The following is a 26,127-nucleotide window of genomic DNA, read 5'->3' as shown; positions in this document are numbered from 1 at the left end:
AAATTGTGTGTCCAACAAACACATTAAATCCTCATAAATCGACCCAAGTAGCCACGATCGAGTATGATACACATGCATGCATGCACAAGTAGGAGGAGACGTACGTGGAGGCCGCGCATCCACGCAAACCAACTACTCTCCTCCCCTGTGTGTTTGCTGCATATAAAATCCAATTCAACTTTCCTGCCTCATCAGCTCAACTTTCCTTTCTATCGGTGCTTCAGTCGCTGTGCGGCCGCGCGAGAGTTTGTTAACGAAATGGTATGTCCAAGCCCTATCATGCATGCTATGCTGTGCTATCTTCTTCGCAGGAGGACGGCTCATGGCGGCTGGTTGTGTCTGTGTGTGCGTGCAGGTGCAAGGGCCGAGCCCGGTGGTGAAGCTGGGGGCGTGGGGCAGCGACGGCGGGGCTGCCCGCGACATCGATGTCGCCGCGGCGCCGCCGCACCGGCTGCAGAGCATCGCCCTCCGCTGGGGCAAGGTCATCGACTCCCTCGCCTTCACCTACACCGACAAGGACGGCCAGCCGCACGCCGCCGGGCCCTGGGGCGGCGCCGGGGGCGTGTCGGAAGACCTGGTGGGCCTTTTCTTTTAAATTCAAATTCAAATTCAATTGTTTATTTATCTCTTATTCCAAAACTCCTCGAAAAATTCCTTGGTATGCACAGATCACCCTGGGGCCCTCGGAGTACGTGACGGAGGTCGGCTGGACGGTGGGCCCGTTCAAGCTCAAGGAGATCGAGGCCTGCGTCACCTCGCTCAAGTTCGTGACCAACCTGGGGGCCACCTACGGCCCCTTCGGCAACGGGGACGGCACGCACCACAGCCTGCCCGTGCTCGACGCCGGCAGCGTCGTCGGCATGTTCTGCCGCGCCGACGACTACCTCCATGCCATCGGCTTCTATGTCCGACCCTTGGCCATCGTCGAATCCACCACGGCCTCGCCAGCCAAGCCTCAAGGGGAGAGTTTGCCTGCCCTAGCCATCGAGGGATAGGAGAGGAAAAGATAAAATAAAAGGCCATTTGAATGTTTGCGATGTCGAGTCTCTGAATTACATTACATGCACATCATGTGCATGTATCTATCTCTGCGCTAGCTCCTCATGTCATTACACTATCACTTCCTGTGTAAAGAAATGTAAGATCCTATGGAATCACAGAGAGATATTTTGCTGTTGATTGCTACGATTATACCGGATCATAGCCAACTGTTTTGATGCAAAATAATAATAATAAAATATCTATCATTGTCACGGCTCTTAATTCATACACCATGAGAAGTTTCAACCACACCAACTAATACCCAAGCAAATTAGATATATTCATCCTCGCAAAAAAATATAGATATATTCAACTCAGAGCAGGCAGTTCTCGTGACTAAGCAATAAGCATCTTCTTCTTTCCCCTGCCCATCAGCCAATTCTCGTGACTTTGCTACCTGCAAAAAAATTATGTGACTCATGGCCCTTGCGCCGTGAGAAAATTCAACTCCGTGCAGATCAGTACTAGTAGAATTATCTTCTAAACAATGTAGGTATATTCTAAACAATGTACAACTTATCTGAAATAAAGGTCACATGCATGCGCTAGCTGATGACAACACATATGCTTGCTAGATGCTTGATCAGTACTGGTACAAACATGCAGAGAGGGGGAGATCGATGAGCATGTTGAGGATTTGAGATACCATAAACGTACTTGCACAATTCAGTCATTTTGGATGTACTTACTTAACGTATGGTTGAAGCACACTCCTGATTAACTAACCTGAAAATTAATCAATACTCCGGTTGAAGGACTAGAGTACATTGGCGGGAAGAAATTTTGTTGAAAAAAATTGACGGGAAAAATTGGCGGGATGAATTTATGGCGCAAAAAAACTGGCGGGAAGAAACTGTCACATTTTATTTCAAAGCTACATTTTTTTCGTTACGACAAGGCACGGCTGAAAATAAGATGGATTGAACTATTGAAATAAAGTTACACTGAACTATGAAATAAAACTACATTAAACTACCGAAATTAAGATACAAACAGTTGCGAAATTTAAGATACTACCAAAGCAATCTACCGAGTCTAGCGTGGATATTGTTCTTTTTCATCACCAGCTTCTTCTGCTACCTTGGCCTCACGAGCCCTTTTTTTCTTTCTTTCCTCTTCTTTCCGCCTCACGAGCCTCCTTTCGCTGCCGTTCCTGCTCCTCCATGCGACGAGCCTCTTCCCTAAATCCTGAAAGAAACGCTTTTTCTCGGCATAGTACTCTTTTAACTCTCTCTCTCTCTTGCTCTGCTTTCTCCTCTGCTGCCGCCTTTTTGTGTTGCTCTTCCGCATAGAAACTATCCCATGCACGGTGACTTCTTTCACGAATCTCAGTCACTGCCCAAGCCAGCATCTTCGTGTCATTCCAATGGTACTACATGCACATAGGCAGATGAGACCACAATAAGAACAAGAATGTTAATAAAGAATCAACCAAAAAATCAACAGTATGTCTATTCATGATGGTTAAAGCATACCAGAGGCTTGTCGTACGATGAACTAGCTACGGGTGGATCTTCTTCATAATTAACGCACATGACAAACTTCATGCCCAACCAATCTGAAAAATCCGTCACCTTGCAAAGACCGCCACACCAACACCGTAGGACTGCCACCCCCGAGGCGAACTCACATTCTTTATTTTTCACGGCCTAATGCTTTGATCTGAGTAAAGCAAACTCATATCAACTAAAAAAAGTGTGACACATTGAGCGCAGTGGCGATTTCGAGGGTGGCTGGACGATGAATGAAGAGAGGTTCAATACCTCATTTTATCGGCTAAAATGACAAATGTGATGGCGAGAAAATAGGACGTGAATGGAAGAAATTTTAGGTGAGAAATATGCGTGATCCAAAACACTGCAATCAGTGTCAGCAGAAACATCAAACGCCACCAACCGACAGCTACGACGGTGTCGTTTCGCGCGCCGCAGCAACAGTGATGTCGCCTCGTCTGCAGCCTGCCGCCTGGCCGGCTGGCGGCAAGGGTTGACACCTCACACCGTGGCGGCAGGTGCCACGTGTCGGCTGGCGCACCTGTCGCCACGGCCCAGCTGGTCCTTTTCAATGTGTCTCAGACGAGGTCTTTTTTGTCAATTCCGTTGGCTGTGGTTCTTTTGGATAAAAATTCTTGTTTGGGGCGGAGGAAGTAGTTTTTTTTTCTTTCAAAAATCACCCCAGAACTATATTAAAGAACGACAATGATACAAGGCACCCCACAAAATAAGAAAATTACAATCAGGCCCCTACAAAGCCCGACCAACCACAACACCATCATAAAGTGAAGGCGCGTAGTCATTGCGGCTCCTGCATACGCGGCTCCTCCCTCGGATCTGGAGACGGATTTACCGGAGACGGGAAGTCTTCGAAGTTGCGGTCCACATAGACCAGCACGTCGGTGAGGAAGTAGATCAAACCACCTTCATCGAAAAACATCAGAGTCGGCACTAAATTCTGTGTCCAACTAACAAATTAAATCCTCACAAATCGATCCAAGTAGCCATGATCGAGTAGGAGGAGACGTGGAGGCTGCGAATCCACCCAAACGAACTACTCCCCTCTCGTGTGTTTTTGCTGCATATAAAATTCATTCATGTGCCTGCCTGATCAGTGCTCAGCTCAACTTTCCTTTCCATCGGTGCTTCATTCGTTGTGCGGCCTAAGTCCTAGCACGAAATGGTATGCCCAAGTCCTAGCATGCATGATGTGCTGTGCCATCTTCTTCACAGGAGGAGGGCTCATGGCGGCTGGTTGTGTCTGTGTGTGCGTGCAGGCGCAGAGCCCGAGCCCGGTGGTGAAGCTGGGGGCGTGGGGCAGCGACGCCGGGGCCGCCCACGACATCGACGTCACCACGGCGGCGCCGCACCGGCTGGAGAGCATCGTCGTCCGGAGGGGCAAGGTCATCGACTCCGTCGCCTTCACCTACACCAATGAGGGCGGGCAGCTGCACACCGCCGGGCCCTGGGGCGGCGCCGGAGGCGTAGAGGAAGACACGGTGAGCTCTCTTCTTTCAAATTCAAATTCAAATTCAATTGTTTATCTATCTATCTATCTCTTATTCCAAAATTCGCAGATCATCCTTGGGCCCACGGAGTACGTAACCCAGGTCGCCTGGTCGGTGGGCCCGTTCGAGTTCAAGGAAATTGAGGACTGCGTCACCTCGCTCAAGTTTGTGACCAACCAGGGGGCCACCTACGGCCCCTTCGGCCGAGGGGACGGCACGCACCACAGCCTACCCGTGCTCGACGGCGGCAGCCTCGTCGGCATGTTCTGCCGCGCTGGAGACTTCCTCCACGCCATCGGCTTCTACGTCCGACCCTTGGCCATCGTCGAACCGACAGCCTCGCCGGCCAAGCCTGAGGGGGAGAGTTTGCTTGCCGTAGCCATCGAGGGATAGGAGAGGAAAAGATAAAATAAAAGGCCGTTTGAACATTTGTGATGTCGAGTCTCTGAATTACTACATTACATGCACAACATGTATCTATCTATGCGCTAGCTCCTCATGTCATCGTACTATTACTTGTTTAGCCCAATCAAATTTTGTCACATATCAAGTTCGAGAAATAAAAAAAAGGCTTTATGTTCAATATTTTGGATACTGGTCATGAAAACAAACCGAATTCTAAAATCAAATGAATTTCACCGTCTTATGTGTGTGCTTGAACACGATTTTTTCCTACTCATATATGCTTAGTTGAAAGAAACCAAGCTCTAAGTTGCCTTGCCACCAGCCAACTGTTTTAATGCGAAGTAATAAAAACAAATCTGTCATTGTCTCGGCTCTTGTTTCATACTAGTTCATACACCATGAGAAAGTTCAACCACACCAACCAATGCCCAACCAAACTAGATTCAACTCAGAGTAGGCAGCCTGCCTGCCTGTGTAAGCAATAAGCATCTTCCCATTTCTTTTTAACGAGAGAAATTTTTGATCTATTCATAATCAATGATACCAATACAATAAACACCAAAGATAGTAAAGATTACAATCAGGTTCATTGACCACCTAGTAATGACTACAAGCACTAGAGCGGGCCGAAGGCGAGGCGCACCATCAGCATCGGCCGGGCAAACCTTGTTGTGCTAGACAGTCGGAAAGTTGTGGTGCTATGTCCACAAAGGACCAGCGCAACCATCACTGATGAAGAGAGTCGTAGATCGGAAGAATCAAACGTGCAACCATACAGACGAAAAATGGATCCAAATAGATCCATCGAAGACAAGCATCGACCGAATCTCGTGAGATCCGATGGAGACACCTCTACACGCTCTCCGACGACACTAGACGAACCATCAGGACGGGGATTGGACATGTGACACATTCCTACCGATGGACATTCCACGGTCTAGTCCCAACCAAGACACTGAACCTATTAAAAAATGAGAGCTGGGTCCCTCCCATCGGCGTGGGGTCGAGATCCTCCGCATCTCGACGGCCCAAAGGCCATCAGAGGCGCCGACGGGAGGAGGAAGAAGACTTTTCTTGGGGAGGAGGAAAGACAGGTGTTGTTGTTAACACCTACTACAATTATTTGAAACAAGATCACACACAACTAACATATATAGACTAAAAACCCATAAGCTCTTCATCTACTACTTTGATCTAAGCTCCCCAGCAGAACTAATCGGCCAAATCAAAGTAAATATTGGGCAACAGAACTGGCATGGCAATGGCATGATGAGTTTTCAAGCACAAGGAAATTAATCAAGGGCCCTGCATCAAGTTGTAGATAACTTCACACTGCAATCGGTCAGAACCTTGAACGAATAAAATTGTAAGCAGCGCCCTCTGATGCGGAAACGACCTAAAAGATAACGGTAACTGAAAAACTACCTAGTTCTGACCTGTCGCCGTAATTTTGGGTCGTGCAGCCCCATTCCTGGGTCCACCCGTCCGTGAGATGCTGCTAAACCAGAAACGGTGCTGTGCACAGGATGATATACCCTTACCTGCTAGGGGTTGCTGATTGAACTTGTCGATCAATCAGCCTTTATGTTTCCTGAGAAATGCCTCACTTTGTTATATTACCCGCAAAAATATGTGCGGCTCGCCATCCTGGATAAGGCGAAGGCGGCTGACCATATTCGGGGGATCACCCCCCATCTCGCTGGAGGGTCTGGGATTTTCCTCTTTCAGTATGTGGATGACACCATCATCATGGTGGAAGGCTCTGAGGTGGACATCTCCAACCTCAAGTTCCTCCTCCTATGCTTCCAACAAATGTCTGGCCTCAATATTAATTTCGACAAGAGTGATGTTATGGTGATGGGCTACCCGCCCGAGGAACGCATCACCATTGCCAACCGGTTTAACTGCCGCTTGGGCTCCTTCCCCACGACTTACTTGGGAACGCCTATTAGGGACTCCCGGCTCACCGTCGCGGACTTGCGTCCGACCGTGGCCAAGCTTCAAACTCGCATTGAGCCTTGGCAGGGAAGATGGCTATCTAAGGCTGCCAGGACTATTCTCATCGACTCTTCCCTCTCCAGCCTCCTCTTGTTTCTTATGAGTTTCTATAGCCTCCACGAGACTCTGCACACGGAGATTGCCAAAGTCCAGTCTCACTTCTACTGGGCTGGCGAGAATGACAAGCAGAAGTGTCATATGGTCAGTTGGCCGGACATTTGCAAGCCCAGGGAGCAGGGCGACCTGGGCATTATGTGTTCTAAGCGGATGAACATCACCCTTCTTTCCCGTTGGCTTTGGCGCATCTCGCAAGGCATGGGCGATCTTTGGCTCGACATCATCCGGAACAAATATCTGCGCGGACAGCCCCTCGCCTTCTGCCAGCAAACTGGCGGCTCCCAGTTCTGGCAGTAGGTCGTCCAGCTCCTTCCGGTTCTCCGCATCGGGACTTCCATCTTGGTTGGCTCCGGAACGGCGACTTTGTTCTGGTTTGATCGTTGGGCTGGTGACGCCCCCTTCGCGGCGCGCTTTCCCGGCCTATTCTCCATCGCAGTTGACCCCGTGATCTCTGTCGAGAGGGCCCTTATTAACTTAGGGTGTCTCGCGTTCCGGAGGCCATTTGGGCCTCCGGAATCTGCTGCTTGGCGCGAGTTGCTGGATTGCGTTGCCTTGCACGAGCCTAGGGTGGACGGTGGGCCCGACCAGGTGCGTTGGCGCCTGGAGCCCTCCGGCATGTTCTCCACCAAGTCCCTCTACCTGGCCATCGCCCCCTCCTCCGCCCCCCTCCCCCTCTCGATAGTGTGGTCCATTCGCCTACCTCTGAAAATCCGGATCTTCATGTGGCAATGGATTCGCGGTCGGGTTCCGTCCGGGGTTGAGGTCCGCAAATGAAATGGCCCGGGCTCGGGCATCTGCCCCCTCTGTGGTGTCCCCAAAGACTCGAATCACATCTTCTTCTCATGCATGTCCGCTCAGTTCGTTTGGAGCTGCTTTCGGGAAGTGGTTGGTGGTGACTTGTGCCACAACAACTTCCCCGACTTATTTGCCGGACTCCAGAACTCCCCCGTGTCGTCTCGCCACATTAGGTGGCTTGAGATTGGGGTCCTAGCCTAGACCCTCTGGACGGTCCGCAATAAGCTTGTGATCCAGCGCACCCCCCTTCGACGAGCTACTGACGCAATCTTCAAATTCTCTGGTTTCTTGCAGCTTTGGCGGCCGCTTAGCCGCCCTTAGGACCGCGACGCCATCTCCGCCTTCATCGCCGATCTCCGACAGATGGCCGTCCGCCTGCCACCGCCGCCCCCTCCGCCTTCGCCAGAGCCTGATTAGGCACCTTCCTCGCCTGTTGGCGGCTGCCTAATTTTTTTTTGGGCTTGTTGAGCTGTACCCTCAGCAGAACCTATGTACTTTTATGTGAGACTTGGGTTTGTGCGTGTGGACTAGTCCGTGTATGTGCGTTCTCTGACGGTTTGCTTAATTTATAAAGCGAGGTGAAAGCCTTTTACGGTAAATATGTGCGGCTCATCGCCCTTGCGCCATGAGAAAGTTCAACTTACAGTGCAGATCCAGATTCTGCCTGTCTAAGCAATGTAAGTATCTTCTTAAACACGTACTACAATTATCTTAAACAAAGATCACATGCTTAATCAGTGATATGACAGACATGCAGAGAGGGGGAAATCAATACTCCGGTTGACTGGACTAGAGCACATCGTTTGCTTCCCACGCTACGCTTTATCTCGCAGCACGCAAGAGGAGTTTACTTACCACCAGTTGGTCGATCTGCATTCAGCCAGCAAGCAGCACCAAAAAACTCGTGCGTGTTTAGTTTATCCAGCTCAAGTCGACCCCTACTTCCTCTGGCTAGCTAGAATCCAAGGATATCGCTTTACTTGCAACTCAAGCTCGGTCGATTTCCTTCCTGTCGACGAAGGGCAGCACTGGTAGCATGCATTATCTATTGGAGCTCTCCGAATTGTAAAAACGGCTACACTTTGCTTCGCTGCTACTCCGGGGTGTTCATCCTTTTTACCCGTCAAACACACTGCCCAGCTGGCCTTGCTGTTCTTGGGTTCAAGAGTATTATTTTGTTGGTGTAGGTTGCTTCTGTACTTAATTTAGCTCGCTCAGTAATTGAAGTGGCAAGTTGTAATTCGTAAGACGCAAAGTGAGACAGTTTGAAAGTGTTTCCAATAAGTGCCACTTCTATGCCATATCACTCATAAATTATTAGCTCGATTAAATTGAAGATCAAATCTTGTCACATTAAAGAAAGGCGAATCTGGATGTAAAGTGTTTGTTACTGTCAAGTGTATGCTACCTTAAGTACCAGGCTCATGTATTAGTGAGCGTCATGCATGTTACCACAAGAAATTTTAAAGCGTTCCACTATATATCCACTGAGATGAGAACTGCATGCATGGCCAAACATTTTTTTTCTCCTAAAATGATGAATGTCCCAGGCTAATATTAACATGATATTTCTTGTGACAGTATTGTTATGTGTAATATACTTGTTAACATGTCAGTCAAAATGTATGAAATCTCCAATCCATTTCTTTTTCGATGAACGTCCATTTAATTCATTTTTCATAGAAAAACCTAGAAAGATCTTTAGCTTGACGAGGTGTGTCCATGAGCCCTTTCAATAGTTGTGAGGGTATGGTTTAGTTGCCTCTTGCCTGATGAAGGATCTGATCTTGGATATTTACATCTATTGTTATGTGTAGTGTCGTTGTTAAATTGTCAACCAAAATGTATGAAATCTCCAATAATCATCCGTTTTTTTCCCGATGAACTGGCATTAAATTCATTTTTCGGAGGAAAGAAAGCTAGAAAGATCTTTAACTTGACGATGTGTGTCCATGAGACCTTTCAGTAGTTGGGAGGGTATGGTTTAGTTGCCTGATGAAGGATATGATCTTGGATATTTACATCTATTGTTATGTGTAGTGTCGTTGTTAAATTGTCAACCAAAATGTATGAAATCTCCAATCCATTTCTTTTCCCGATGAACTGGCATTAAATTCATTTTTCAGAGGAAAGAAAGCTAGAAAGATCTTGAAGTTGACGATGTGTGTCCATGAGACCTTTCAGTAGTTGGGAAGGTATGGTTTAGTTGCTCGATGAAGAATTTGATTTTGGATATATACATCTATTATTCAGATTATAACCATCTTTACAGCATGTGCCACAACCATTCAGCGATCAATAGTGATGGTCGCAAGTTGACATATTTCTTGTAGTGCCTTTGGCTTGTGGCAACATCAAAATTTCACTTTCAGTCGAATATGCATACAGGGTAGAACTATCCTGAGGTCAATGTGTGATTTTCCCAGTAGCCCCTATAAAAGCATGCCAGTTGCTCTCATGCATGGGCACTCTGCTCACCAATTAACCTAGCTAGGCATCACTAATGGGGGATCTCACAGACAAACACCAATCCACCATGAAGTCCACCACCACTAGCCCAAGCCATCTCACGAGGAAGGTGCTCTACCTCACCCCTCCCATCCTGATACGACCAGTACCGGTCGTACCAATGACAAAGACGACATACAAGCTGCCTCTCATGATCAAGTTGACATATGTGTGTCGATATATTTATGCGGAAGCTGCAATGACGAAGAACTAGTTGTGGTGCAAAATACATGGTGTGCGGGTCAAGCGGAGACTGAGGTGTTTATTTCAAGAGGTAAACAAACGAGTAACATTAATCCCTGTGAAGAAACTAGATCCTGCACGTACATGTTTGGAGGAAAGGTGTACACGTACAAGAATTATAATAGTTGTTATGTGCATGGCTACGTGAGAGAGATGGCTGGATGGAGATACTATTATCAAGGAGACCAATTAATTAAAGTTGAGGATCTATGTATTGCATGTACGTGGTTTAGATGGCAGGTGCAAGAAATCATATTTCTGTTCCTATTTTTGCCACGCAAGGAACATGCGAGAGGACATGTACGTGATGTAGATCAGCTCTCTCTCAAGGACATTGGATGGGGCCCACCTACAGCAAAAGTAAAGACGGTGCATCAATTAGAGAGAGTCCAAGTCGGTTTAGGTAATATAGATATTCGTACTGTGTTTTTGTTTAAGAAAGAGATAGCACGCGTTAGGAAAGAGGAGTCCATCAAATTTGTTTTCCAAGTTGGTCTAGCAAGTCCGGCTGCTACAAATAGCCATGATACGTTAATTGTAAAACAGGTTATATTTTTATGAATAGACACGATGTGTTTTTAGGGTAAATACCCGTATTGAGTTTTGGGGGAAGCTGTCTAAAAATCCCTAAGTTTTGGAGGAAGCTTTAGAAAACCTCTGTGTTGCGATTTTTCTTCGTGGAAATTGTTTTGTGCGTGAGTACCGTCGTCGAGATTGGTTTTCTCGTGCTGGACCGTAAGGTTCAATCCCTCTACTTCGCGTACATCGCGTGCGCGGGCGAGAGGCTACTACTGCTGAAGGTGGAGTGTCGTGAAAGGTCGGGCCGCAACAACAGACCGGAACTCGCCACGAGGTTCAGTCTACATCAGGTGGTATTCAGAGCAAGGTTGTTCACGACACTGTGCAAAAGATGACTGGTTTATCATGGAAGCTAAGCTATGGATTTCAATTGGAGGAGGAAGGCCGATGGGATGGACTTTTTCATACTCGTGTTGTGGTACAAGAGAGATCGTGTGCTATGACAATCGATCACATGAGTTTGATCAACGCGGCAAGCATCGAGATGGTGGAGAAGTTGGAACTACCGACGACACCACGCCCACAACCATACTCGTTCCGTTGGTGTCATGAAGAGCTCAGTGTCACACATCAGACCGAGGTACCATTTTTGTTGGGAAAATATTTTTGCACGGTTTTGTGTGACGTGATACCGGCACCGATGGTTTCATGTCATTTATTGTTAGGCAAGCCATGGTACAAAGAGCACGATGTTGCCTATGATTGTCAAACACACATATATACTATCAAGAAGGGTAAGAAGTACGACCTCGTGCCCATGGGTGAGGATCGTTTCATCGCTTGGAGGAGCGACCATCAGAAAAATATAAGAGAACAGTAAGATGCAAAAAAGAACATGGTCGAACCTACTGAAAATTCTGTGGTCACCGTTCAATCAATACATGAAAATATTGCTCAAGAAATTGAGTCAAAACCGAGGACGGTTTTGCTTCAAGGGGGAGAGGATGATACGACCAGTACCGGTCGTACCAATGACAAAGACGACATACAAGCTGCCTCTCATGATCAAGTTGATGTATGTGTGTCGATATATTTATGCGGAAGCTGCAATGACGAAGAACTAGTTGTGGTGCAAAATACATGGTGTGCGGGTCAAGCGGAGACTGAGGCGTTTATTTCAAGAGGTAAACAAACGAGTAACATTAATCCCTGTGAAGAAACTAGATCCTGCACGTACATGTTTGGAGGAAAGGTGTACACGTACAAGAATTATAATAGTTGTTATGTGCATGGCTACGTGAGAGAGATGGCTGGATGGAGATACTATTATCAAGGAGACCAATTAATTAAAGTCGAGGATCTATGTATTGCATGTACGTGGTTTAGATGGCAGGTGCAAGAAATCATATTTCTGTTCTTATTTTTGCCACGCAAGGAACATGCGAGAGGACATGTACGTGATGTAGATCAGCTCTCTCTCAAGGACATTGGATGGGGCCCACCTACAGCAAAAGTAAAGACGGTGCATCAATTAGAGAGAGTCCAAGTCGGTTTAGGTAATATAGATATTCGTACTGTGTTTTTGTTTAAGAAAGAGATAGCACGCGTTAGGAAAGAGGAGTCCATCAAATTTGTTTTCCAAGTTGGTCTAGCAAGTCCGGCTGCTACAAATAGCCATGATACGTTAATTGTAAAACAGGTTATATTTTTATGAATAGACACGATGTGTTTTTAGGGTAAATACCCGTATTGAGTTTTGGGGGAAGCTGTCTAAAAATCCCTAAGTTTTGGAGGAAGCTTTAGAAAATCTCTGTGTTGCGATTTTTCTTCGTGGAAATTATTTTGTGCGTGAGTACCGTTGTCGAGATTGGTTTTCTCGTGCTGGACCATAAGGTTCAATCCCTCTACTTTGCGTACATCGCGTGCGCGGGCGAGAGGCTACTACTGCTGAAGGTGGAGTGTCGTGAAAGGTCGGGCCACAACAACAGACCGGAACTCGCCACGAGGTTCGGTCTACATCACATCCTGCTCACTGTCTTCTTCTACCTCCACCTGGAGACCCTCACCATCTTCTTCACCGTGCAATGCGCCAGCCGGCTCGGCAATGGCGTCGACGACTGCCTCCGTGCGTCGGCCACCTTCCTCCCGCTCAAGGACACCCGTGAGGGCGCCGACACGTGGTTCATCAGCACCCTGAATGACACCTCCGAGCCTCCGGGCGAGGCGAGGAACCTTCAGTTTCCGTCCGCTGCCTCCGCGGGCCGCCTCCTCTGCCTGGCGGCCCCCTCGCGCCGCGACGGCACGAAGAACGCCTACGCGCTGGCGTGGCCGGGGGCGCTACCCCGCGGCGCGGAGTTCCGGCCGGGCCTTGCTCTCCTGTCCGAGACCTTCTACGACCACTCCAACCCGTGGCACGGGCTCACGGCACTGGTGCCGTTGGTGTGGTGGCACGCAAGGCGCGGTTGCGGTCCCGCCCCCGCGAAGTGGGCCTTCTTCCACCATGGCGAGGTCAGGTCCGGGATGAGTGGGTGGCTGATGTCACTGGCCGAGGCGGCTACCGGTGCACCGGTGGCTGTGGAGGAGTTTGGGGCTTCCCCGGTGTGCTTCGAGGAGGCCGTCATCTTCAGGAGAAACCTGGCCGGTTTGAGCACGGAGAGGCTCCTGGAGGCGTTTGACTTCATCCGGTGCAAGGCCAGGGCCAAGTGTGGAGAAGGTGAGGTTGCTGAGCAGGACGGACGTGTTCATCTCGGCGCACGGGGCGCAGATGACGAACCTGCTCTTCATGGACCGGAACAGCAGCATCATGGAGTTCTACCCGATGGGGTGGAGGCAGCGGGCGGCGGGCGGGCAGTTCGTGTTCCGGTGGATGGCGAGCCGCGCGGGAATGCGGCACGAGGGCTCGTGGTGGGACCCCGCCGTGACCCTTGCCCGGATGGTAACCCGGATATCTTCAGCTGCTACAAGAACCGGCGGATCGGGATGGACGAGGCCGCCTTCACCGAGTTTGCGGCCAAGGTCTTCACCGCTAACAAGGAGCGCAAGTCCACGAAAGCGCGGCAAGGGGAAGAAGCAGGAACTAATTGCCAATGCAGCTAGCAAGCCCTCCCTCTATTTTTGACTTTTTGTGGTAACTAAGAACAGGAAAAATGGAAATAACTAAATGTGCACAGCTACTAAAACAGGCTCGCTACCCGGCGGATCTTGGGCCGAAGCGTAGCACGTCAGGTGAAAAACACATAAACTGGAAAATAAATCGTAAGCAAGATCTACTACCTCAAGTCGTTGTCTCCTTGGAAGAACTCCAGTACTCTCCGTAGCTAGCACCACATCACAGACAAGTGGACGTGCTAAAAAAGTTGGTTCAACGATGCCGGCCCTAAACATTGATTACGTCCAGGCCTTGTAGAAAATGTACCGTGATTACGTCGAGGCCTTGTAGAAGCGTAGCACGTTAGCGAATCCCAGAGCCGGCTGAGTATAGTACTCCCTCCGTCCGGAAATACTTGTTGAAGAAATGCATAAAAATGAATGTATTTACAACTAAAATACATCTAGATACATCCATTCCTTCGACGAGTATTTCCGGACGGAGGGAGTACTATAGTATTCCCAATCGCGCGATCCCTGCAGCTCCTCTTGTCCCATACACATGCTGTATGCACCATTCGTATTAATCAATCAAACATGCTAACTCCAGGCTAGCAGCCTTGACGCGATCTACCAGCATTAGCGTATGCACACCATCTGCGGCAATGTCCCTTTACATACTGCATGCCGGCCGGAAGCACACGTACCATCTGCTAGCTGTTCAAGTCTAGCCTCGAGTCGAGTCCAATCAAATCACTCACTAGTCCGACACGGAAGTGTAGTTTTCAGCAGGAAATCAAACTCTCGTATGATTTCCAGTTCTCCACTAGCGGTTCAGACTTCGGACTTCCAATTATATATGCACATGGAGTCATGGACGGACACCAATCTGCACGCAGACGACTCCATCTGGCCCCATCTGCACTGGTCTTCTTCCTCGGACGGCCGACGACTCCATCTCCATGGAAGTGCGTGCTAAGTCTCTTGTCTCTGGCCCCACGGTGAGAGGTACACCCATTGACCTATGGGAGTGTACCTGCTACATAACAAGACTCCATGGAGTTTCACAAGCACAAACCAAGAACCTACTCCCGCCATGCCAACAGCCATGGACACCTCCCCTCACCTAAAGCTCGTCTCGCTCGCTCTCCTTCTAGCTTTGTTCCCCTACGCCATGGCAGCGCTACCCCCTTCCCTCCTAGAAGAACAGGCGACCGCCCTCCTAGCCTGGAAAGCCACCATACAGAACCCCCCGGCCCAGCTCCAATCCTGGGGAAACACCACAACACGGCCATGCGGCTGGTATGGCATCAAGTGTGGCGAGCATCAAGCGATGCACCAGGAGGCGGTGATCACCGAGATCTCTCTCCGGGGGCTGCGGCTAAGAGCGAGGCTGGAAGACCTCAACTTCATGACGTTGCATACTCTCACGAGTATCCGTCTCCCCTACAATCAGATAAGCGGCCCCTTTCCACCCGCTTTAGCATCATCCCTGCCAAACCTGCGCCACCTTATGCTTCAGGGCAATAACATCTCCGGTGAAATACCGAGGCAAATAGGAAAACTAGGGAGTCTAGTGGGGCTGGTCTTGTCAAATAACCACTTGTCTGGTCACATCCCCACTGAAGTAGGGTACCTAAAGAAGCTCACTCGGTTAGATTTTTCCAAGAACAATCTCACGGGCCCCATTCCAAGAAATCTGGGGAGTTGCACTAAACTCACTATTTTATACCTTTATGGTAATCAGTTATCCGGATATCTTCCTCGGGAACTAGGTTACCTGGTGAATCTGGCAGGTTTGGGTCTTGGCATAAACAAACTCACGGGGTCCATCCCCAATACTTTTGGAAATTTGACGAAGCTCACTAACTTGTACCTATGGGGTAACCAACTCTCTGGATATATTCCTCGAGAACTAGGTGCCCTGGTGAATCTCAAAGACTTGGACTTCGGTGAAAACAAACTCATGGGTTCCATCCCTGGTACCTTTGGAAATTTGACCAAGCTCAATACCTTGCAACTATGGGATAACCAACTCTCGGGCCGTATTCCTCGAGAGCTATGTTCCCTAGTGAGTCTAGAATATTTGGCACTTGACAAAAACAAACTCATGGGTTCCATACCAAATACATTTGGAAATTTGACCAACCTCAGTGTGTTGTACCTATCACAAAATCAATTCTCTGGACATGTTCCACTAGAACTAGGTAACCTGGTGAATTTAGAACAATTGAGTCTTAGTGCTAACACACTCACGGGTTTTATCCCCAATACCTTTGGAAATTTGACCAAGCTCACTATCCTGAAACTATATGATAATCAACTCTTCGGACAAGTTCCACGAGAAATTGGCACCTTAATGGATCTCAAATCTCTACAGTTTTCGGGCAACAATCTCTCTGGTCCCTTGCCACCTGAATTGTGCCTTGGAGGCATGCTGAAGAACTTAATAGCATTTGACAACAATCTCAATGGACCTCTTCCATCAAGTTTGGTGAACTGTAGAAGCCTTGTTAGAGTTCGTCTTGAAAGGAATCAAATAGAAGGAGATATTTCAGAGATGGGGGTTTATCCAAATCTGGTCTACATTGATATGAGCTCAAATAAACTATTTGGTAAATTACATGATCACTGGGGGGGATGCCATAATCTTACGATGCTACGCATCTCAAACAACAACCTTACGAGGGAAATACCCCAAAGTATGGGGCAACTATCTCAACTAGGGCTACTTGATCTTTCATCAAACAAGCTTGAAGGAGAGATTCCAAGTGCACTAGGCAATCTACAAAAATTGTTCAACCTGAGCCTCGCAGACAATTTGTTGCATGGAAGCATTCCAAAGGAAATTGGATCAATGTCCAATCTGGAGTTGCTGGATTTGTCATCAAATAACCTAAATGGTTCGCTACAAGATTCAGTTGAGCATTGTTGGAAGCTTCGCCTTTTGAAGTTGAATCACAATAATTTTAAAGGAAACATCCCTGCCGAGCTAGAGCTCTTGCGGAATTTACAAGACATATTGGATTTAAGTGATAATTCATTTACTGGAGAAATACCAAGCCAACTTAGTGGTCTGATCATGCTCGGTACTCTGAATCTGTCACACAATGAACTTAATGGCTCCATCCCGTCTTCATTCCAGAGTATGAAAAGCTTGACATCCGTTGATTTGTCCTACAATGAATTGGAAGGGACAGTCCCGGATAGTAAGGTCTTCCAAGGAGCTCCATTCCAATGGTTCATGCATAATAAGATATTATGTGGTGTGGTGAAAGGATTGCCCCCTTGTATTAGTGCAACTCAAAGCAAAGGCAAGAGGAAAGGATACAAAATACTTGTACTAGCTACTGCTCCCGCTCTGATATCTCTTGTTCTTATTGTGGTGATATTAATGTTTTGGCATGAAAGGAAGAAAACTAAAGCCACTAACACTGATGAAGTAACTCAACTAGAAGCAACACTTTTCTCTATTTCCGGTTTTAATGGGGAAAATGTGTTCCAGAAAATCGTTGATGCAACCAACAATTTTAGCAAGATGCATTGCATAGGTACCGGGGGATATGGGTCTGTCTACAAAGCTAGACTTGCAACGTCCGAAATATTTGCAGTGAAGAAGATACACATGATAGAAGACGAGTCTTGTGTGAACGAGCTAATCTTCAATCGTGAAATTGAGGCATTGGTGCAAATTCGTCATCGTAACATTGTAAAACTATTTGGGTATTGTTCCTCTAGCCAAGGCAGGTTCCTCATCTCTGAATATATGGAGCGAGGAGACTTGGGAAAAACACTGAAGGACAATGAAAAGGCAATTGAATTGGATTGGAGAAGGCGGTTACATATTGTGTTGGATGTGATTCATGCTTTGTCGTACATGCACCATGATTGTTCATCACCAATAGTCCATAGAGATATAACAAGCAACAACATTTTGCTTGATCTAGAATTCAGAGCTTGCATCTCTGACTTTGGTACGGCTAAAATACTCAACATTTATGGCCAAAATCTCACAAGGCTTGCTGGGACGAAAGGCTATCTTGCACCAGGTAAACAAAAACAAAACCTCAACTACTATTTTTGTAGTTTTGGAAATAAATATATGGGTAGATGTAAACTTTGATGTAATCTACTAACGATGATTAACTTTGAACTACTTAGTTGCAACATGTAAACTAATTGATATTTATTAATTGCAGAGCTAGCATATACAGAAAATGTGACGGAGAAATGTGACGTATACAGCTTCGGAGTGCTTGTTTTGGAGCTATTTATGGGATCTCATCCAGGCGATTTCCTCTCATCCCTGTCATTGGCCACCAAGAACAATGGCGTGTGCCTGCTAGATCTACTGGACCCCAGGCTTGTGATTCCAGATGCCGAGACTGCTAGAGAAATATACCGCATTCTCAGTGTTGCAGTTCAGTGCCTAGAGCCGAATCCATCACATAGGCCAACGGCACGACGCGCGAGCGACGAGCTATCTACGATTAAAGGTGGTGAAGGTCAGGTTGATTTTTTGCAGGCTGGCATCACCTTTCCGGCGCTGTAGTGCCTATGGCTATGAGGATGAAATAGTATCATGTGGTTTGGTCTCTACTACCTACCTAGCTACTTGGTCAAAAAGTGTTGTTTTACCTGTAACTGATAAGAAAAGTAACATCTGATGGTGTATATGGAACTAGCAAACATGTACTCTGGTATCATTATAAACCGCTTTGGTTTGCTTTCAAAATTGTATGAAGAGATAATTCACTGCTGCAAAACAACTCTGCACTGACGGGTTCATAAGTAATTTGGTCGTGAATAAATCAGTTATCTCCATGGTTATTTTCCTCCTTCGGAGAGGGGAGCATATATATATATACCTGCTGACCTGCAACTAGCATATGTGCGTTCCCTGCCGTTTGCCCAGAATTACTGCTGAAAACCTAAAGAAAAAGGATTGGGGACTTACCTGAAGACGTCGGATTTTTTTGTCATGCGCGTCGCCATCGATCTCCCTCACGCTTCCGACCATTGCACACCATGGTCGCAACGTGGTCCAGCGAGTTCGACCGAGTCGTGCGCACCATCCAATGGATGCACACGCGCGCCAGCGAACAGGCCAGCCGTGTCGCCGTTTTGTGGCGAACATGCATTCTCTCCTCCGATGCCGCGGGCGCCGGGAGAATCGTGGCGAGAGGAGAGAATGGCCTAGGCTTTTTCCGGATCGCCGGTTTTTGTTAAGCCCATGTCCACCATGGACCAAAAAAGAGCCTTTTGTGGGGCTTTCCCAATTTTTGAACATTTTTCTCTGCCTCAAAAGGATCTATGGTTTTCATTTTATTAAATTATGGAATATTTTTTTGCAAACGCATGATCAATTTTCGAATTCCAGGAATGTTTTAGGAAATCTTGAGCTTTTTTCAATTCTGGACATTTTTTGTTATCCAAGAACATTTTTTGAAATTTGTGTACTTTTTTTTAATCCAAGAGTATATTGAAAATTTGTGAACATTTAACTGTGACAATATTTTAGAGATTCATGAATATTTTTTGAAATATGGGAAAAAATCAAATTCGTTAATGAAATTTCAGAAATTTCAACGAAATTACACCGAAAGTGAAAACAGTGACAATGATACAGTGAAAGTAGAGGAATTGAATGAGGCATCAATCAAGGGATAACCACCAGATCAGTGCACCAGACTTCTTCTATCGAAGACTCGCTCAAGGAGCAGTTCAACTTGAGCCTTCTCACTTGGGACGCATACTTTTGTTATACACAAGTTATGGCTGTAATTTCTTGAGATTAGGACACGCAACCATATAGTGATACAATGAAAGCGTAGGAATTAAATGAGGCATTAATCAAAGCATAACCATCAGATCAGTGCGCCATGACTTCTACCAAAGACTTGCTCAAGGAACAGTTCAACTTGAGCCTCCTTCCCAGATCAGGGATGGAGTAATTTCTACAGAGACACCTCTTCTTAGATTCTTCCAGTTGTAAGTCTGCCAACAAGCCGTCCCACCCTAATACCACCGGTAAGAGCAATCACTATTTTTTTATTGTGCGGATGAAGTGGTGTATTCTACTGAATTTTCGAGGTTATGCACAATTTTAGCTAAACAGTGAGCAGTGACTAAACGGCCATTTAGGTGAATGTTTCTGATACCCAAAGAATTAATAAACATGTCATTTGAGTGATTAGGAGTGTGTGATCATAGTTGTTGTCCTATTTAAGACTACGATGGCTTTGCGCAGTTCAGCTGTGCCGGGGTTTTTTTTTTGCAAAGAGTTTTGTTAGGAACACGTTAAACAAAGATACATGTTGTCTAAAGCCAAACAGAAATGTGTATTTTGAACGCAAAAAACAAATCAGACGGAAAGTGTTACCATTTAATTTCAGAACCAAAGTCACTATTTTTTGATCCTAATTTGGCATCCTATTCGTCCACAGTTGTGAATCTATTGCAACACGAGTCTGAAACTATTAACAGTTTGATTGAAGTCATAAAATACATTTAAAAGGAAGAGCTATTTTAGGATGGACCAACTTACTCCCTAAAGAGGTAAGTGTTGTTTTGAAACCGAGACGTTGATTTTATGCTATTTATTTTGCACAAAAAAACACAACTGGCTCTTTTCGTTGATACACCATAATGGAAAGTGGAAGGTGCCAAACCGTGATCATGCATGCCATTTGGGACACAGGAGCACGAGCGAAGGTCACTTTACATATTTTTTACGAGAAAACATCCGATCTATTCATCTTCAATCATGACAGTATGATGGACACCAAAAATAATAAAAATTACATCCAGATCCGTAGACCACCTAGCGACGACTACAACGACTGAAGCGAGCTGAAGGTGCACCGCTGTCATCGCACCTTCCGCACCGGGGTCGGGCACAACTTGTTGTATAGACAATTGGGAAGTCGTCGTGCTAAGGCCCAATAGGACAAGCGCACCAGAACAACAATCGCCGCCGATGAAGAAAAATGTAGATCGAAAGAATCCAACCCGAAGACACACGAATATAGATGAATAACAACTAGATCCGAGCAAATCCATCAAGGATAGATTCACCGGAGACACACATCCACACGCCCACCAACGATGCTAGACGCACCACTGGAACGGGGGCTACGCGGGGAGACCTTTATTCCATCTTCAGGGAGCCACTGCCGTCTCGCTTTCCTTAGCAGGACACAAACCCTAATAAATCTCAAAGAAATGACTAACAACGGAGCCCTCCCGCCGGCCCTTGCCAGGATCCATCGCGCCCCCATGGCCCTACGGCCACCGGAGACGAGGTGGACCTGCGGCGAAGCTGGCGAGAGGCACAAACCCTAACTTTTTTGAGGAGACGGCGCCGGGTGCGTGGCTCCTCGTCCCGAAGGAACGCTTTTGCTATAAGGTCACTTTACGTTCATGGTGCGCCTGCATACATTCACTTTTGTTTTTTTAGTAAGACCAGCCTTCAAACACACGGGAAAGTAGTGGTTGAACCCTAGCTCGGTGCACCCACGCAAGAAAACATAGCAAAACATTTCAAAAAATTCTGAAACTTTGTGGGAATGATCATCAACAAATGTTGTGGGCACTTGCAAACTTTGGTGGTCAAATAACATTCGAGGAACCATAAAAAAAAGACAAAATTACAAAATCTGCTCAAACTGTGTACTTAGATTTTGACTAATTTTCAGTGATTTTGTCTTTTTTATACAAAGCTCCTAGGGTGGGTGCACCGAGCTAGGGTGCAGAAAAACCACTCTCCACACACAGAGTGCTACAGCATATGATTTGTATTTACTGTTGTTATACAGTCGAGAAACATGTCGGCCATCACTGTATACAAGAGCACAACATCTGCTGTTCCGGAGCTAAAAAAAAGGTATCCACGAGTCGAGTCAACCGTATCACAATCTACCAGTCTAGCACGGCAGTGTATTTTTCAGTAGTAAATCAAACAGGGATAGATATCTGTCCGGGTGACCTATCTCGATAGGGGTTTTACAAATATTTTTCTTAAAATCAAATTGTGTACACGACGAGTCCAACAAAATCTACTCTCGCCTCCGGTCCCATGATGAAAGGTACTCCCTCCGTTCCTAAATATTTGTCTTTTTAGGATTTCAAATGGACTACCACATACGGATGTATATAGACACATTTTAGAGTGTAGATTCACTCATTTTGCTCCGTATGTAGTCACTTGTTGAAATCTCTAGAAAGATAAATATTTAGAAACGGAGGGAGTATATGGGAGTGCACTTGCTATATAAGACTCCATGGAGTTTCACAGGGACAAAACCAAAAAGTTACTCCTGCCATGCGACTAGCCATGGAGACTTCCCCTCACCTAAAGCTCATCTCGCTTGCTCTCCTACTAGCCATGTTTCCCCAGGCCATGGCAGCACCACCACCATCCCTCCTGAAAGAACAGGCAGGAGCCCTCCTCGCCTGGAAAGCCACCATACAGAGCCCCCCATCCCAGCTCCAGTCCTGGGGAAACACCACCACACGGCCATGCGCCTGGTATGGTGTCAAGTGCGGCGTGCATGGAGCAACACACCAAGAGGTGGTGATCACCGAGATCTCTCTCCGTGGGCTGCGGCTTAGAGCGCGGCTAGAGGCCCTCAACTTCACAGTGTTGCATACTCTCACGAGTATCCGACTACCCAACAATCAGATAAGGGGTCCCTTTCCACCCGCTTTCGCATCATCCTTGCCAAACCTGCGGCACCTAATGCTCCAGGGGAATAAAATCTCCGGCGAAATACCGAAGCAAATAGATCACCTAAAAGGTCTTGTGACACTGGAATTGTCATACAACCATTTGTCTGGTTCCATCCCCACTGAACTAGGCTACCTAAAGAAGCTCACCAGGTTAGTGCTTGACAACAATAAACTCACAGGGCCCATTCCAAGAAATCTAGGGAATTGTACAGAACTCATTATCTTGTACCTTCATGTTAATCAGTTATCTGGATATGTTCCCCAAGAACTAGGTTACCTGGTGAAATTAAAAAATATAGCTCTTAGCGACAACAACCTCAATGATTTCATCCCCAATACCTTTGGAAATTTGACCAAGGTCACTAGCTTGTACCTATGGGGGAACCAACTTTCTGGGTGCATTCCTCGAGAACTAGGTTACCTGGTGAATCTAGAAGATTTGGAACTTAACGAGAACAAACTCATGGGTTTCATCCCCAGTACCTTTGTAAACTTGACCAAGCTCACTACTTTGTACCTATCGGATAACCAACTCTCCGGGTGTATTCCTCGACAACTAGGTTCCCTGGTGAATCTAGAAGATTTGGAACTTAACGAGAACAAACTCATGGGTTTCATCCCCAGTACCTTTGTAAACTTGACCAAGCTCACTACTTTGTACCTATGGAATAACCAACTCTCCGGGTGTATTCCTCGACAACTAGGTTCCTTGGTGAATCTAGAAGACTTGGATCTTAGCAAAAACAATCTCATGGGTTCCATCCCCAGTACCTTTAGAAATTTGACCAGTCTCATTACCTTACACTTATCTTATAACCACCTCTCTGGACATGTTCCGCGAGAACTAAGTTACCTTGTGAGTCTAAAAGACTTGGAACTTGGCAGCAACAAACTCATTAGTTCCATCCCCAATACCTTTGGAAATTTGACCAAACTCACTAAATTGTACCTATGGGGTAACCAACTCTTCGGGAGTATTCCTCGAGAACTAGGTTCCCTAGTTAATCTAGAACATTTGGAACTTGGCGAGAACAAACTCACGGGATTTATTCCAAATGCATTTGGAAATTTGACCAAGCTCACTAACTTATACCTCCATTATAACAAACTCTCTGGTCCCTTGCCACCTAACTTGTGTGTTGGCGGCATGCTCAAGAGATTAACAGCAACTGACAACAATCTCGATGGACCTCTGCCATCAAGTTTTGTAAACTGCAGAAGCCTAGTTAGAGTTCGTCTTGAAGGGAATCGATTAGAAGGAGATATTTCTGAGATGGGGCTTTATCCAAATATGGTATACATGGATATGGGCTCAAATAATCTGTTTGGGCAATTATCTGATCAATGGGGTGGATGCCATAATCTTACGATGCTACGCATCTCAAACAACAACCTTACGGGAAAAATACCTGCAAGTATGGGGCAACTGTCTCAACTAGGGCTACTTGATCTTTCATCAAACAAGCTTGAAGGAGAGCTTCCAAGTGCACTAGGCAATCTAAAAAAATTGTTCAACTTGAGCCTTGCGGATAATTTGTTCCATGGAAGCATTCCACAAGAAATTGGAAGACTATCCAGTCTAGAGTTATTGGATTTGTCATCAAATAACCTAAATGGTTCGGTACAAGATTCAGTCCAGCATTGTTTGAAGCTTCGTCTTTTGAAGTTGAACCACAATAACTTCAAAGGAAACATCCCTGCCGAGCTAGGGTTATTGCGTAACCTACATGACCTATTGGATTTAAGTGATAATTCATTTACTGGGGTAATACCAAGCCAACTTAGTGGTTTTATAATGCTAGATACTCTGAATCTTTCACACAATCAACTTAATGGCTCCATCCCGTCATCATTTCAGAGTATGAAAAGCTTGACATGCATTGATCTATCTTACAATGAATTGGAAGGGCCAGTCCCGGAGAGTAAGATCTTCCAAGGAGCTCCAATCCAGTGGTTCATGCATAATAAGATGCTATGCGGTGTCGTGAAAGGATTGCCCCCCTGTAGTAGTCCAACTCAAAGCAGAGGCAAGAGGAAAGGATACAAAATACATGTACTAACCACTATTCCTGCTATGCTATTTCTTGTTCTTATTGCGGTGATATTGATGTTCTGGCATAAAAGAAGGAAAACCAAGCCAACGAACACCGATAAAGTAATACAAGCAAAAATCTTTTCTATTTGGAGTTTTGATGGAAAAAATGTGTTCAAGGAAATCGTTGAAGCAACCAATGATTTTAGCGAGACGCATTGCATAGGAACTGGGGGATATGGATCTATCTACAAAGCTAGACTTGCAACATGCGAAATATTTGCAGTGAAGAAGATACACATGATAGAAAATGAGTGTTGTGTGAACGAGCTCGTGTTCAACCGTGAAATCAGTGCATTGCTGCAGATTCGTCATCGGAACATCGTAAAACTATTTGGGTATTGTTCCTCTAGCCAAGGAAAGTTCCTTATCTATGAATACATGGAGAGAGGAGACTTGGCAAAAACACTGAAGGACAATGAAAGGGCAATTGAATTGGACTGGAAAAGGCGGATACATATTGTGTTGGATGTGGTCCATGCTTTGGCATACATGCATCATGATTGTTCGTCACCGATAGTCCATAGAGATATAACAAGCAATAACATTTTGCTTGATTTAGAATTTAGAGCTTGCATCTCCGACTTTGGTACGGCCAAAATTCTCGATATTTGTGGCCCAAATTTCACAAGGCTTGCAGGAACGAAAGGCTATCTTGCCCCAGGTAAACAAAAATAAAACCTCAACTATTAATTTTTCCTGTTTTTGCAATGCATATGTAAGTAGATGTAAACTTTGATGTCTAATAATTATGTTGAACTTTGAATTGTATAGTTGCAACGTATGCACTAATTATTTTGTATGAATTGCAGAGCTAGCATATACAGAAAACGTGACGGAGAAATGTGATGTATACAGCTTCGGAGTGCTTGTTTTGGAGCTATTTATGGGATCTCATCCAGGCGATTTCCTCTCATCCCTCTCATTGGCCGCCAAGAACAATGCCGTGTGCCTGCTAGATCTACTGGACCCCAGGCTTGTGATTCCAGATGCTGAGACTGCTAGAGAAATATACCGCATTCTTAGCATTGCAGTTCAATGCCTAGAGCCGAATCCATCGCACAGGCCAACGGCACAACGCGCGAGCGACGAGCTATCTACGATTAAAAGTGGTGAAGATAAGGTTGATTTTTTGCAGGCTGGCATCACTTTTCCTGTGCTGTAGTGCCTATGGCTATGAGGATGAAATCGTATCATGTGGTTTCTTCTCTACTACCTACCTAGCTATTTGGTGAAAAAGTGTCGTTTTCTCTGTAACTGATAAGAAATGTAACATCTGATGGTGTATATGGAACTAGCAAACATGTACTCTAGTATCATTATAAACCGCTTTGGTTTGCTTTCAACATTGTACGAAGAGATAATGCACTACTGCAAAACAGTCTGCACTGATGGGTCCATGTGTAATTTGGTCGTGGATAAATCAGTTATCTCCGTGGTTATTTTCCTCCTTCGAAGAGAGGAGCATATATATCTGCTAACCTACAACTAGCATATGTGCGTTCCCTGCCGTTTCCCCAGAATTACTGCTGAAAACCTAAAGAAAGAGGATTAGGAACTTGCCTGAAGCCGTCGGGCCTTCTTGTCATTC

The 26,127-nt window shown here is 46.1% G+C and overlaps 4 protein-coding genes and 1 pseudogene across 6 annotated transcripts; all 5 read left to right on the top strand.

Annotated features, from left to right (window-relative positions):
• The first annotated feature begins 195 nt into the window (after positions 1-195).
• On the top strand, positions 196-1,193 carry LOC119294496 (horcolin-like). The gene is made up of 3 exons (XM_037572688.1): positions 196-261; positions 356-577; positions 669-1,193. Exons 1-3 carry the CDS (start codon positions 259-261, stop codon positions 993-995), a joined length of 552 nt encoding a protein of 183 aa, XP_037428585.1. The 5' UTR covers positions 196-258; the 3' UTR covers positions 996-1,193.
• Positions 1,194-3,657: 2,464 nt separating this feature from the next.
• On the top strand, positions 3,658-4,627 carry LOC119293149 (horcolin-like). 2 transcript variants are annotated; one of them, XM_037571705.1, is made up of 3 exons: positions 3,658-3,717; positions 3,812-4,033; positions 4,112-4,627. In XM_037571705.1, the coding sequence occupies exons 1-3, from the start codon at positions 3,715-3,717 to the stop codon at positions 4,433-4,435; spliced, it is 549 nt and encodes a 182-aa protein (XP_037427602.1). In that variant the 5' UTR covers positions 3,658-3,714; the 3' UTR covers positions 4,436-4,627. The 2 variants fall into 2 exon arrangements, with proteins under 2 accessions (XP_037427602.1, XP_037427601.1); XM_037571704.1 differs by lacking the exon at positions 3,658-3,717 and having other exon boundaries at positions 3,727-4,033.
• Positions 4,628-6,196: 1,569 nt separating this feature from the next.
• LOC119294397 lies at positions 6,197-13,723 on the top strand (annotated as a pseudogene).
• A 2,695-nt stretch (positions 13,724-16,418) lies between these two features.
• On the top strand, positions 16,419-18,351 carry LOC119293148 (MDIS1-interacting receptor like kinase 2-like). Its single transcript, XM_037571703.1, has 3 exons — positions 16,419-16,923; positions 17,326-17,763; positions 17,914-18,351. The coding sequence occupies exons 1-3, from the start codon at positions 16,419-16,421 to the stop codon at positions 18,264-18,266; spliced, it is 1,296 nt and encodes a 431-aa protein (XP_037427600.1). The 3' UTR covers positions 18,267-18,351.
• Positions 18,352-22,036: 3,685 nt separating this feature from the next.
• LOC119294495 (probable leucine-rich repeat receptor-like protein kinase At1g35710) lies at positions 22,037-25,882 on the top strand. 2 transcript variants are annotated; one of them, XM_037572686.1, is made up of 2 exons: positions 22,037-25,200; positions 25,349-25,882. In XM_037572686.1, the coding sequence occupies exons 1-2, from the start codon at positions 22,038-22,040 to the stop codon at positions 25,699-25,701; spliced, it is 3,516 nt and encodes a 1,171-aa protein (XP_037428583.1). In that variant the 5' UTR covers position 22,037; the 3' UTR covers positions 25,702-25,882. The 2 variants fall into 2 exon arrangements, with proteins under 2 accessions (XP_037428583.1, XP_037428584.1); XM_037572687.1 differs by having other exon boundaries at positions 22,037-22,594; positions 25,349-25,443.
• Positions 25,883-26,127: the final 245 nt, after the last annotated feature.

This window comes from Triticum dicoccoides, chromosome 4B (assembly GCF_002162155.2).
Source record: "Triticum dicoccoides isolate Atlit2015 ecotype Zavitan chromosome 4B, WEW_v2.0, whole genome shotgun sequence".
Lineage (NCBI taxonomy): Eukaryota > Viridiplantae > Streptophyta > Magnoliopsida > Poales > Poaceae > Triticum > Triticum dicoccoides.
Note: the sequence above shows the minus strand (reverse complement) of the source record. Positions and strands in the feature narration are given on the sequence as shown.